This window comes from Platalea leucorodia (genome assembly GCF_965183815.1).
Source record: "Platalea leucorodia genome assembly, chromosome: 3".
NCBI lineage: Eukaryota > Metazoa > Chordata > Aves > Pelecaniformes > Threskiornithidae > Platalea > Platalea leucorodia.
The window spans coordinates 20704975-20718763 of NC_138825.1; the positions used below are offsets into that span (position 1 = coordinate 20704975).

Sequence of the window (13789 nt, forward strand, 5' to 3'; positions counted from 1 at the left end):
TCATTTGGGACAGCGCTGAAGCATGCCTGTTGGTGCTTTTTTGTAGTACCACCTGCTAAAATCTTCTGACTGGAGGAGCAGATTCAGCAGAAGAGCACGATGGTGAATGGCCTGACACCAATACATGTTCCCCAAGCATTGGAAAGTCACAGCGGAGCTGCTGCTGGGCAGCAGCCTGGCTGGGACTGCGAGCCGGGATGGGCCAGGGGGCTGAGCTGGAGGTGCCCACCTGCTGAGCATCTCTCTGCTCCATGGGTGGTGAGCACTGGGCTCGTGGGGTCTCGTCCCGCTGCGACAGGCCTTGAGACTTCTGCTGTCAGAGGCAATATGCTTCACTTTCCCAAATGCACCTGTGGGCTTGCCCAGGCCAATACTTGCTGCAGGGTTTTCCCAAAGGCCGATCAGGGTATGAAAGAGCCTTTTAAAGCAGATGCAGCCAAATGAACTGATGGAAAAGGAAATTCGTGTACGTGTACCTCTGTAACTTGCATCCCCAGCGCGCTGTGAAAGCCAGCAGGATGTTCTAGGGGGAATCTGGGTGCAATTGGATGGTGTTTCAGGCAGGAGACGGCACATTGCAAGTAACTTGTACTTGGAGCGTACCCGTCCCTGCGGTGATGTCTGCAGGGCTGGTGAGTGTGAATGGCATGAGCCAGTCACAAAGAACCAGCCTTGGAAAAATATCCCCATCTGAAGGCTGAGACAATTCACCTCATTCCTTCCCTGGGGACCTTGACTCAGTTTCTAAAATGACATCTCTGTCTTTCGTGCCCATTTTTTTCTGATCCTCTCCTTCTGCCAAGAGCTGGGATTTGTATGAGTGAATCAGCTTGTCTGAATACTCGATTTGCATGTGCAAACACAGCCAGCAACACATAGAGCTTACTTTTGCTCATGCAAAATGTCAGCATCATCTCTTGCAATTGCAGCCTGAGATAAGGTGTCTGAAAGCCCCAAAGCTGGCTGAGAATGAGCAATAGGAGCACCACTAACTGGTCTCTCCTCTCTGCAGGTGATCGGGAGCTCCCTCCTCTTCATTCATGACAAGAAGGAACAGGCCAAAGTCTGGATGATTGACTTTGGGAAAACCACCCCGCTGCCGGAGGGACAAGTTCTTCAGCACAACGTGCCCTGGGTGGAAGGGAACAGAGAGGACGGCTACCTCTGGGGGCTGGACAACCTCATTCAGATCCTGACAGAGTTGTCCCAGAGCGAAGACTTGCATTAAAGCCGCGTGTCCAACTCTGCCACTACCCCCAACCTGTCCCCGACTGACTCTTCTGAACTGCACTACAAGACACTTTCCAGCCCTCGCCCTTCCTTCCCATTTGAAAGCTATACTCTCCCTATTTAATGTGTTTTTGTTGTGGTTTTTTAGGTTGTCTTGGTTTTTCGTTTTTTTTTTTCCCTCCATGTAAATAGAGAGCTAACCTGCCAGAACAAAAGCTGAACTTGAAACCTTGGCTTTGCAGAGAAAGTAGGAGCATGCGGCCGTGTCGGCTGGCAGCAGCCCGGAGGGGTTGCTTAGGCAAGCGTGTGCTTTGCCTATTGCGCTTTTGTCTCTTGCGTGGCCTGATTTTTAAGAGGGCCTTTACAAGGGCTGGCGGAGCAAGGAGCCTCTCCCTGCACTGGGATTGGTACCTTCATCCCAAAAACACTCGGTGGCCAAGCCCAGGACCCTCTGGCAGCCAGGGTGTGTGAGCAAGGCCTGGCGGTGGCGAAGAATACTGGGGTGGGAGCCCTTTAGTTGTCTTTGCCAGCACCTTTCAGCCTAGGGACCTGGCTGGGCCGAGTCCTTAAAAGATGCTAGAACGGCAGATTTGGGTTTTTCTTTGTGTTCAAGACCTCCCGTACAGGTTGCTTAGTTATTTTCAGGTGGCACTGGAGGGTGAGGGATTCCCCCCTGCTGCGGGGCCACACGATCGGGCACAGGTATTTACCATGGCCAGGTGCTCCATGCTGGGTGCACCGGCATGGTGGTTAACACTTTGAGCTCCCCTCTAGAGACCCGGCTCCCCTGCTAGGAGCTGCTTCCAGCCCTCCTTAGCTGGGGTCACCAGCCCTCCATGGGGAATAAAGACTTCGGGCAGGGCTGAGGGAGAGAAAAATAGCTTATAAGGGACTACTATGAGACCTAAAGTAGCCATCCAGGTTGATCAGTCTTTTTTGGCAGCAGCCTGCACCTGGCCCAGGGCAACCCTCCTGCCAGGAGCATCTCTAATTTTTATCAGTGGCGGACGAAGGGTTACAGCAGCAACGCAGCTCTCAAGGTGGCCAGGTTAGTCATCTTTGGCAAAGCAGAGTTGGGGTCAGGCATCCCCGTGCCTTCCCTTTTTTTCTGCAGAGTGGCTGGTTCTGCCGCTGCTCTTTGGCGCTGGCTTCCCAGCCCGCTTGGGCTGTGCATATGGCCTCTGTGCTCCCGCTCCTGCGAAAACACCCAGTTCCCTGTTTAGGGCGGAGGCTATTTTTTAACTTCCTGGAACATTTGAATTAAGCGGCTTGCTTGTGGCAGAGCTGGCTCGCTAAAGGTCAGCGATCGAGAGGACGGCGGGGAGGGAGGCGGCAGGGCAAGCTGGGGAGTCTCTTGCGTTGAGGACAGATGGAGGGTGCAGTGCTGGAGGTGGTGCAGGAGCTCGACAGCCAGAAATCCCTCAGCCGCTCCATCCCCAGCACCGCTGTTTCATCTCGCTCCCCGGGAGCGGTGCTCCAGAGCCCCTCTGCCATCGTTCGGTGGATCCAGCATCCTCGGTGGGGGAGGTCTTCTCCTGGCAGCAATAAGGAGGAGGAGTTGGCCACTGAGCCATCTGCAGCCATGCCCCAGCCTCTTTTCTGAGGACTGAAGTGTCCTAAGATTTTTCTCAGTTCATATCTCACCAGACAGATGTCTTTAGCTCATCTGATGCCATTGTAAATGGTTGCACTGTTTTAGTTCTGCCAGGCTTTCTAGAATAGCCCATGTGGAAGTGCCTTATAGACTTGCCTCTGTTCCATTAGTGTCATGGAAAAGGTTGGGTTTTTTTAAGTTATATTTATTTTCATCCCATTTTAATTGCACAAAACACTAAAACTTACTGCATGGAATCCCTCTTTTTTTTTTTTTTTTTTTTTTAAACTGTGTTTTTAGGTTTTAAACCATCCCTTTTCCAGCTTTGGAGAAAGGGTGTGAACAGATATGCATAGGTATGTACCAGTTATTGCTGTACTTTAGCTTCAAGCTGCTCTTATATATGTATATTATTTTTTAAGCCTGTTTATAAACCAGATTCCTCGCTTCATGGCTTCAGAAGAAGCAGATTGTTCCTCTCAGATATCTTATGCCTTTCTGGAGGCTGGAACGGTTGCTGTGAGGGATTTTCCCCGCTCCCACCTCCCCTCTCGGTCATTGGTAATACAGAGAAAAATCCGAACCGGTCTGAAACACCAACGCACAGTGCCTGTAAAAAAAAATCCTGTAACTTTGCAAATAAAGGCATATGGGAAGCATTTGCCTGGTGTATGGTCCGTGTCTGCCCCATGCAGTTTGTGGCAGCCTGGGAACAACCCAGGAGCTGGCTTTTGTGTCCGGGATGATTTTGGGGGGATCAGGTTCCAGCTTTGGTTGCCCCAGCACACACCGGGAGCAGTGCTGCGTAAAAGCAGGAGTAGGGAAGGACCCTGTGCCAGGGACAGATCCTGGCTTTGCAAAGAACAGGGCGGTGAGAGCGGAGCCGGGGCTGTGGGGGGCTCCGGGCTGGGTCGGGGGCACCCCTGGGAGAGACCTGAGTTTCTCCATCCCCCTTCTGCAGGGAAGCCCACCAAAGGCAGCTCCACACCAGGAATTTTTTTGGTCTTCACGTTTTTCGCTAGCACTACATTGCGGCTCCTGCTGAGCGGTTTCCGAGTGCCACCCTGCGATTTCGGCGCCCAAGGATACCAAAGCACCCAGGGGTGTCAGAGCTGCCTGGCACCGCCACGCGCTTCCCCTGCTCCTCGCCCTCTCGGCCGCACCACGGGCAGCGCCGGAGGGAGCGCTTGGGGTCAAAGGCCACGAAAACAAACCTGGATTGGTTTTGCACTGAAGGAGAAAGGTTGTAGAGTCTGAAGGCAGCTCCAATCCCTCCTGGTTTGCCATGCAAGCACAGGACAGAAGGAGCCTGTCCGGGGACAGACGTGGCTGAGGGAGGCAGGTGGGCTGCCCCGTAAGGAAAGTCAGATTTAACGCCCCGTGCCCAGACCCCCCAGAGCCGCCCGGCCTGGGGAGCGGTCCCTGCAGCATCTCTGCTGCTCGCTACGGCACCTCTAAAACAAACAGCAAGGCAAACCCAGTGTTGACTTTGCTTAAAGACTAGCAACCTTTTGCGACGAGAAAGAACTGGTAGTATTACCAGTATGAATATTAATTATTTTTATTATTTTATTATTCTTTATTATGAATAAATGAGGAGTTAGAGACGTGTGTGCACCTGCAGGGCTATGATCTTACTGGCATCACGGAGAGGTGGTGGGATGGCTCCTCTGACTGGAGTGTTGGAATGGAAGGGTACAGGCTCTTTAGGAAGGGCGGGCAGGGGAGACGAGGAGGGGGGTTGCCCTCCATGTCAGCAACCAGCTGGAGTGCATGGAGCTCCGCCTGGGCGTGGATGAGGAGCCGACAGAGAGCTTATGGGTCAGGATTAAAGGGAGGGCAGGGACAGGTGACATCATGGTGGGGGTCTGCTACAGGCCACCCGACCAGGAAGACCGAGCGGATGAGGCCCTCTATAGGCAGATAGGAGTGGCCTCACGTTCACAAGCCCTGGTCCTCACGGGGGACTTCAACCACTCCGATATCTGTTGGAGGGACAACACAGCAGGGCATACGCAATCCGGGAGGTTCCTGGAATGGTTGGTGACAACTTCCTTCTCCAAGTGATAGAGGAGCCAACAAGGAGAGGTGCTGCGCTGGACCTTGTTCTCACCAACAAGGAGGGGCTGGTGGGGAATTTGGGGTTCAAGGGCAGCCTTGGCTGCAGTGACCACAAAATGGTGGAGTTCAAGATGCTTAGGGCACTGAGGAGGGCACACAGCAAGCTCACTGCCCTGGACTTCAGGAGAGCAGACTTTGGCCTCTTCAGGGATCTGCTTGGTAGAGTACCATGGGATAAAGCCCTGGAGGGAAGAGGGGCCCAAGAAAGCTGGGTAATATTCAAAGCTCACCTCCTCCAAGCTCAGGAGTGATGCATCCCAACAAAGAGGAAGTCAGGCAAAAACGCCAGGAGGCCTGCATGGATGAACAAGGAGCTCCTGGACAAACTCAAACTCAAAAAGGAAGCCTACAGAGGGTGGAAGCAAGGACAGGTGGCCTGGGGAGAATACAGAGAAATTGTGCGAGCAGCCAGGGATCAGGTTAGGAAAGCTAAAAGCCCTGATAGGATTAAATCTGGCCAGGGACGTCAAGGGCAACAAGAAAAGCTTCCATAGGTAAGTCAGTGATAAAAGGAAGACTAGCGAAAATGTGGGCCCTCTCCAGAAGAAAACAGGAGACCTGGTTACCTGGGATATGGAGAAGGCTGAGGTACTCAATGACTTTTTGCCTCAGTCTTCACCGGCAAGTGCTCAAGCCACACCGCCCAAGTCGCAGAAGGCAAAGGCAGGGACTGGGAGAATGAAGAACTGCCCACGGTTGGAGAAGATCAGGTTCGAGACCATCTAAGGAACCTGAAGGTGCACAAGTCCATGGGACCTGATGAGATGCATCCGTGGGTCCTGAAGGAACTGGCGGATGAAGTTGCTAAGCCACTGTCCATCATATTTGAGAAGTCATGGCAGCCTGGTGAAATTCCCACTGACTGGAAAAGGGGAATCCTCATTTTTAAAAAGGAAAAAAAGGAAGACCCAACGAACTATAGGCCGGTCAGTCTCCCCTATGTGCCTGGCAAGATCATGGAGCAGATCCTCCTGGAAACTGTGCTAAGGCACATGGAAATAAGGAGGTGATTGGCAACAGCCAGCATGGCTTCACTAAGGGCAAATAGTGCCTGACAAATTCGGTGGCCTTCTATGATGAGGTTGCAGTGTTGGTGGATAAGGGAAGAGCAACTAATGTCATCTACCTGGATTTGCACAAAGCATTTGACACTGTCCTGCACAACATCCTTGTCTCTAAATTGGAGAGGCGTGGATTTGACAGATGGACCACTTGGTGGATAAGGAATTGGCTGGATGGTCGCACTCAAAGAGTTGCAGTCAACGGCTCAATGTCCATGTGGAGATCAGTGACGAGTGGCGTTCCTCAGGGGTCAGTATTGGGACCGGCGCTGTTTAACATCTTTGTTGGCGGCATTGACAGTGGGATTAGGTGCACCCTCAGCAAGTTTGCTGATGACTCCAAGCTGTGTGGTGCGGTTGACACGCTGGAGGGTAGAGATGCCATCCAGAGGGACCTTGACAGGCTGGAGGGGTGGGCCCATGAGAACCTCATAAAGTTCAACAAGGCCAAGTGCAAGGTCCTGCACATGGGTTGGGGCAATCCCAAGCGCAAGTCCAGAGGAGGGCCACGAAGGTGATCAGTGGGCTCAGCATCTCTCCTATGAAGGCAGGCTGAGAGAGCTGGGGTTGTTCAGGTTGGAGAAGAGAAGGCTCTGGGGAGACCTTAGAGCAGCCTTCCAGTACCTGAAGGGGGCCTACAAGAAAGCTGGAGAGGGGACTTTTTACAAGGGCACATAGTGATAGGGCAAGGGGTAATGGCTTTAAACTGAAAGAGGGTAGATTTAGGTTAGACATAAAGAAGAAATTCTTCACTCTGAGGGTGGTGAGGCACTGGGACAGGTTGTCCCGAGAAGCTGTGGCTGCCCGATCCCTGAAAACATTCAAGCCCAGGTTGGATGGGGCTTTGAGCAACCTGGTCTAGTGGAAGGTGTCCCTGTCCATGGCAGGGGGGTTGGAACCAGATGATCTTTAAGGTCCCTTCCAACGCAAACCATTCTGTGATTCCGTGATTGTGTTATAGACGTGAGGCTGCTATACGTGCATCTAGCGGTCTCTTGTGGGCTGTGAGAAAGGCGTACACGTTTCCTATCTGGCTGGCTTGCACGCTCCTGCAGCATCGTTACCAACAGCTGATGTTTTACTTATAGCTCCAGTTCCTGGGGGCCACCAAGAATCTCATCAGTACGTGACTCAATCTTCCTACCTATGGAGGAAAACAAAGCCTCCAAAACTTACCCAGCTGTACCCTAAAATGCAAAACCAGAAGGTAAAGAATAAGAACCTCAACTCTGTTCTGTAAAAACCTCTCTTGAGAGTTAAAGAAACACCACAACATTGTGGCGGAGACGGGAAGGGAATAAGTCTGAGAAAAAAACTCCTTGTGACTGAGCGGTGGCATCTGCTGACCCTGAGGTTTGTGCACTGGGTTGGAAAGGGGCAGGCCCTGGTGCCAAGCTGGGGCTGCCGGCGCAGCATGGCACACACCACAGCAAGAGCCCTGCTTGCCCCCCTGCCTGGCTTTGCTGCACCCCCAAAGCAAGGCCCCGGGGTCCCTGCCACTTCAGGGATTCCTAAACTAAATGATTAATAAACTCAATATAAAGAAGAGAGGTCAGCACTTATATTAATACAACAAAGAAAACTTCAGATGTTGCTGAGGCTTCCACTGTTACAGCACCGAGCCTCCCAGCACCTCCAGCAGTGCCATGGGGGTATAGGCAGCCTGCTCAGGCTCTAGGTGAGGAGGTGGCAGCTAATTTTTTTATTAATTATACAATTAGGTGCTACTTGCAAGAATGAACCTCCTATAAATAAGGGGGTGCTGCAGGCCAGCTGGGAGTTGTATTCTCTGAAAATGCAGGACTTTGCTGTGGTGGTGAATAGGGGTCTGAGGCTCACACGGTGTGAGTTAGTGGCACCAGCTGCTGTGGTTCTGGGGGGGGGGTCTCTGGGAAGCCCTTCAAGAGGTGTTTTGCCCCCTGCCATGGGTGGTGCAGGGCAGCACTACTGCCTGGCTCCCCCAGCCAGAGCCCCTGCCCCGAGAAAGGGTGGCTGGAGGGAGCTGCACTGCCTGAGCAATGAGACCTCAAAAGGGGGGGTCTTAATTGCTTAAATGCAATTTATGGAGCTTAAGCGGCTGCATTTAAATACTGCTGGCCATAAATGAAGGTGTGGGGAGAATCTGCGTTTCGCTAGAAAAAGCAAATTTTTGCCATTCAGAGCAATGAAATGCTGCAACTTTGGGGTTGGTGCTGCCAGCAATGGGCTCTTCCCCCTGGGGACAAGATGAGTCTGGCAGCTTGGAAGGTGGCAGCAGCCCCCTTGGGTTTCGCGGAGGGCCCTGTCCCCCTGCAGCTCTGCCGTGGGTGCTGGGTGCGGGTGCAGAGTGGGGTGGGAGAGCACCTGCCTTTGCATCCCACCCCAGGGGTTTGGGTGCTGTGGTGGGGGTGGCTTTGCAGGGGGGTGCCAGGGAGGGCAAATAGCACCGGGGGGGGGGGGGGGGGGGGGCGGTGCTGAGCAGCCTGGGGATGCCCTTCACCCGGGCTGCTCTCGCTCGGGGATGTGCACGACACCTCCAGGTCCCTGCGGGTTTGGAAATAACGTGTGTGCTGGTGCCCGGAGGGGAGGGGGGGGGGGGGGTTGTCTGTGCACCCTCTGGGTTTCGGTGGGGAGGGCTCGTGTTGGGTTTTAACCCCCAAAGGGGGCTGCGTTCAGGCTGCTCTCTTCCGCCGTACCTTACAAACGCCCCCCTTGCCGCGGTCCCGCGTGGGGTGGCCCCGGGCTGCGGGGCCGGCGCTTCCCGCGGGGGCCGGGAGGTGGCAATGCTCCCTCGGCGGCCGGCCGCAGCCGGGGACGGGCGGAGCGGGGGCGGGAGAGGCCGAAGCCGGCTGTCGGTGCTCCCATCGGGAGCTGGGGGGCATCGCTGAAACGAATAAAGCGCCTTCCCGCCAAGCGGCTCCATCCCGGATCCCGCTGGAGCAGGGGGGTGAAGAGCTTCATGCTGCCCGCATCCTATTTCTGGGTAGAGACTCCCATTTCTGGGAGTGAGAGACTGGGAAAACGCGTCCCACCTCGCTGTGCCGGTCCAGGGCTGGAGCCCTCTGCCAGCCCCAGCACCCTGCCACCCCCAGGGCCAGCTTGCTGACTTGTCATCCCTCGTCTCGTTTGGGGCTGTGCTTTGTTCTCTTCCCTGGCCTTAAAAAATACAAATTCGTTCTTTGTTATCGTGAAGCGTAAAAACTAAAACTAAAAAAAAAAAAAAAATGCGAATGGGGAAGGCAGGCAAGGCCCCACTGTAGTGTCTGTTGGTTTGGTTTGTGCTTTTCCTGCATGGTTTTAAGTCTATGGAAGTGTTTGCACTCTGCCGCCGCAAGCCGCGTGAGATGCCCACCCTGGGGCCCCAGGGATGAGCCCCGTCATGCCCAGGACCCTGCTTCGCACACCCCCGTGTTGGGACCGGGGACGTGGGGCTGCCATCTCCTGCACATCAGGCCCCCGACCCGCCACGAGCGATGCTCTCCAGCGAGGCCCCGGAGTGCAGCAGGGAAGGCTTTATGTGGGGATTTACTGCTCTCAGAGATGCCCCAGGGCCTGGTGTTGCTTTTATACTGGCAGGTTTTCTCTCTCTACCTCTTTCCGCACCCTTAGGGGACCTGTCTCGCATGGCTCCTGCTCCTCTCCAGGGAAAAACTGTGCTTCCAGCCGGGAGCAGCCAGAGAGCACAGGAGAGCTGCTGCTGCCACCTCTTTGGACAGAAAACCTGGGGAGGAGGCTCCCGAGCAAGTCCCACCTGGGACAGCACTGGAGGAAACTCTGCAGGAGATGCACGTCTTGGGCCCTGCCAGCTCATCCCGCTGCCAGCACCGATCCGCTGCCTGCTCGGGGCTGATGGCTTCTGTTTGCTGGGACTTCGTGTCTCCTGCCATTTGTTTGGTGTGTACTAATAGTGTCAGTCCTGCAAGATCTGGGGTCAGCTCCCTCACCTCCCTGCTGCCAGGGCGTTCAAACACACTTTCCCTAATCTAAAAATCTTACACTTGAAACCACCTGGACAAAGGAGCACGAAGGGAAACAGGCACAAAATTATTTACAGCTGACCAAAGCCAGAAAACAAAAAGCAAATACTTTAATTTCTAATGACTGCCCTCCCTGTCAGGAGGTGCTTTTCCTCCGAGATGTTTTATATGCTGCTTTCCCTAACAAGAATCCAGGGACTTCTCCTGCAGGGACACACACAAACAGCTACTTCTCTTGCAAAAGTGGGGTTTGGGTTGGGTAAGGGAACGTGAGAAGGAAAAGCAACACAAGTCTGTAGCAGCAAGGCAGAGAGATGCTACAGATGTGGCTCCCCTTCGCAAAGGGTCTGTGGCTAAAAAACTGCCCACTGCAGTGCTGTCAGTGCAGTATCATTTTCAAGCACTAAATTCACACTTTGTTTCTTTTTATGCCCCAAAAATGCCAGGGGAGAAGGCAGTACCTGTGGGAAGGGCTCTGCAGGGTGCTAACACCATGCGAAGGTGGGCAGCCTCTCGCGATGGTTTGCCATAGCTTCAGGTACAGCAGCTGTCCGTGTGCTCTGCTGGGAACTTGCACTGGAAAAATCCCTCCCGCGCGCGCCCTTGGCTGCCCAGAGGAGCAGCGGGATGCAGGGACGCCTGCTCTTAGTCGGTGATATCCGTGAGGCTTAGAGCAATGCAGCTGGAGAGGGGCACCGCGCTGCCCGCGTCCTGCAGCCGAGGCTTGGCTCAGCTCCCGCTGGCAGCCCCGGCAGCCGGGCCAGGGGTGCCGGTGTAGGGGACAGCGTTTGGCGGGGGTCTGGTGGGTGCAGGGTTTGCCAGGAGCTGGAGGGAAACACCTGGCAGAGATAAGCTGCATCCCAGCGGGGAGAGCCAAGTTGGGGTTGCGTGAAGGTGGGGGAGGCCCAGGAGTGCCCCTCGGCTGACGTCCCACCTCCCCGGCCTCGGTGGGACATGCCCCTGCAGAGCTGTCAGTGACTGTCGTGGCATTCCCCTACGTCACCTGCTTGGCGTGGTGTAAATGGGGCAAAGAGCTGAAGTGGCAGAGCACGAGGAGCTCGGGGGGGGCTATTCGCTACAGTGGGGATGGGTTGGGAGGTTTTAGTAAACCACTCCTCTCTATCGCTTCTTATTCCTGTCTGAATTTAATCTCAGCAAAAGCAGTTCTGAAAAATAAAGTGGTTTTTGCTGCTGAGCAAATATCCTCATCTTGCTTTGGCTGGATGACACTCATGGGAAAAGGCAACCTTGCACGCACAAGTTACAGGTTTGCTCTTTCCTTGTGTCCCCCATCACAGCTAGCCGTGGGGCTGGTGCACCCAAAATCCCCGCCAGTGCCTGCCTCTCCGCAGGAGGCTCATCCTCTTGGCCGCGCTCCCATGCTCGTGGCTCAGCTGCGTTTACCCCCTGGCCCCGCAGTACCAGGGGCAGCCCTACTGTAATCAAACACATGGGAATGCTCGCCTTCCCCTTAAAAAGCATCTTTTGGGTCATTAGAAACAGATGTTTTCTAAAATTAGACCTCCAGGAAATTTGTTTCCTAGAACAGACCTTTTCCATTTGGGGAAGAAACAGAAGAGGCCTTGGAGTCAGCCCTAGCCTTTAATTCCACTTTCTCCTGATCTGGAGTGGCTTGGCGGGCTTGGAGGCAATGGAAGGTGCATCAGCACCTGGCAGCTTCACACCTGCACCCCGGGACGGCCCCAGGCTCCAGGTGGGCAGCACGGCCCCGCACAACAACTCCCCAGGCGTGGGCAGGAGCAGCATCGTACCTGTCATGGCCATGAGCAAGCTGCTGCCATGCTGAGCCCCACTGGGCCCAAATTTTGGGCTGCTCAGGTCCTGGCGGAAGGGGCACCTCTGACATTAAACATCTATGGCACTCAGAGTGATGTAGGCACCTTGGAGGGGCAGCCAGCATGTCTCCTGGGACATAAACACCCAGTAGTTCAAAATATTAATATTTGGAATAATGTCTGGTGGTGAAAGAGAGCCAGACCGTGTTGTTTTTTATGTGTGTTTGCATGCAATGAAGGGGAACTGAGAAGCCGCTGCAGGCAGGTAGCAGGCAGCAAACCTCCCCCTGGCAGCAGCTGCTACGGGTGGGAGCCAGAGCTCCCCGTGCCGAGGGCTGGCAAAGAAATCCCTGCAGGCACCAGCACTGCCCACAGGCTCTGGGGCGTAGCATGTTGGGTTTCCCTGGAGGGCTCAGCCAGGGGGTGGTTTTGGCCCCCCACTTTGCCCACATGGGCAGGCAGCGGGAAATGGGAGCAGACTGAGCAAGCGTGTCAACCCAAGCCTCAGTCCAAAGTTACTTAGGGATGTGGTGTGTGATGCCATTTTTAAGTGCATGGATGCTCTGGCTGCCACATCTTCACATCCTCTGGGGACACTTCATGTGCCCTAGACACAAGTACGCTCCTGCTAGGCTTGCAGTTCGCATCCTCTTCCACAGGGCCGTGATTTTCCTTTGCAAACAAGCTCCAAAGTAGCCTGTAATCGTAATATTAGCTTCTAGGATCAGTTGCTACCTGCTCATAGCTGCATTCAGCTCTGAATGTATATTTGGAGCACACGACTTGAAGATTTTGAGGTAGTATGTGTATACCTTGCAATAACCCTCCTTTGCATGGATATTATTTTTTTAAATGGTTGCTCAGCCTGAAATCTCCCAGATGGCTTCATGTAAAGCACACCTGGTTACACTGATTGCTCTGGATCATGCATAAAGTCTCAGCCACTCCCCATCAGCATGGGAGTATCATTAGTGCCATGGGCTGCAGCCCTGTGTGGCTCCCAGCAAGTGCTGCTGTAGAGCTGGATGTGTCTTGGTGGTGTGTGGCAGCTCTGAAGAGGTGAGCTTGGTTTGGGGAGGGGGTCTGTTTTTCTGGGGGGGTGGAGATGGAAAAAGCCTAGCTTGGGGGGGCTGCAAGTGCAAAGGGAGGGTAATTTTTCCTGTTGTGTGGTGGTTACTGGAGAGTGTTTTCTTGGTGCCCCACTGCTGCACTGGTTGGGCACACAGAGGAGCTGTAATTGTGCTGAGGGCATCTGGGCAGGCTCTGTTCTTGGGTTGGGGGGAGCTGAGCCATTTTGCACCTGAAATCAGGGTGAGGTGTGTGTGGTGGCCATGTGCCTCCCCTGGGGCTGTGTGGTGCAGAGGAGGTGGGTGGCTGGGCAGGGGGCTGCCCAGGGATGCGGTGTGGGGCTTGGGGCAGAGTGGCTGTGGGCTTTGGCTGTGTGCTGGGGCTGGGGGGCAGGAGTGGCTCTGGTCTGGCTTCTGCCCACCCACTGGATGCTGGAGAAAGGCAGAGCAGGGCTGTGTTGGGCATTTCCAGCTCTTCAGGGGCTTGAAGTTTGCTGGCTGCTGTCTCCTGGCAAGGGCCAGCATATTGTCGGGTAAGTGCCCCAGGAACCCACTGGTCACCCTGCTCCTTGGATGACGGTGCTGTCTAGCTTCAAGGCTGCTCTCAGAAGGGGGCTTTTGGTGTCTGCTCCAGCAGAGCTGGTGCTGCTGCCCATTTGAGGAGCCAGCAAAAGCTGCAGGCTGTGCTCATCACCTCTTGCCTCTCTGCCTCTTTTAACCCTCTGAAAACCTCTTGGGTTTCTGCCTGCTGATGCCAGAGCATTCCCTGAGATGTGGGTGTCAACAGCCTGCAGGGCTGAAAAACTGCTGGAGATGCTTGTTCCTCCAGGTGAGGGAAAGACCTGTTCTCATGATAGTACTTGGATGAGGATAAGGCATGGAGGTTTTCCTCATGGCTTATCTGTCTTCACTAAGCTCCAGGTTTTGACTTTCCATTTGTATGATCTTTTTCTTTTAAACTTTT

At 54.4% G+C, this 13789-nt stretch overlaps 2 protein-coding genes across 2 annotated transcripts in view; both read left to right on the plus strand.

Annotated features, from left to right (window-relative positions):
• The window catches only part of ITPKB (inositol-trisphosphate 3-kinase B), a 70317-nt gene extending 66834 nt beyond the window's left edge, over positions 1–3483 (plus strand). Inside the window, exon 8 of the mRNA XM_082307699.1 lies at positions 1013–3483. Within this exon, the coding sequence (XP_082163825.1) occupies positions 1013–1228 (216 nt within the window). The 3' untranslated portion in view covers positions 1229–3483. The remainder of the gene's footprint in view (positions 1–1012) is intronic.
• The window catches only part of LIN9 (lin-9 DREAM MuvB core complex component), a gene marked incomplete at its 5' end in the record, with an annotated part of 274917 nt that overhangs the window by 70523 nt on the left and 190605 nt on the right, over positions 1–13789 (plus strand). The window lies entirely within an intron of this gene.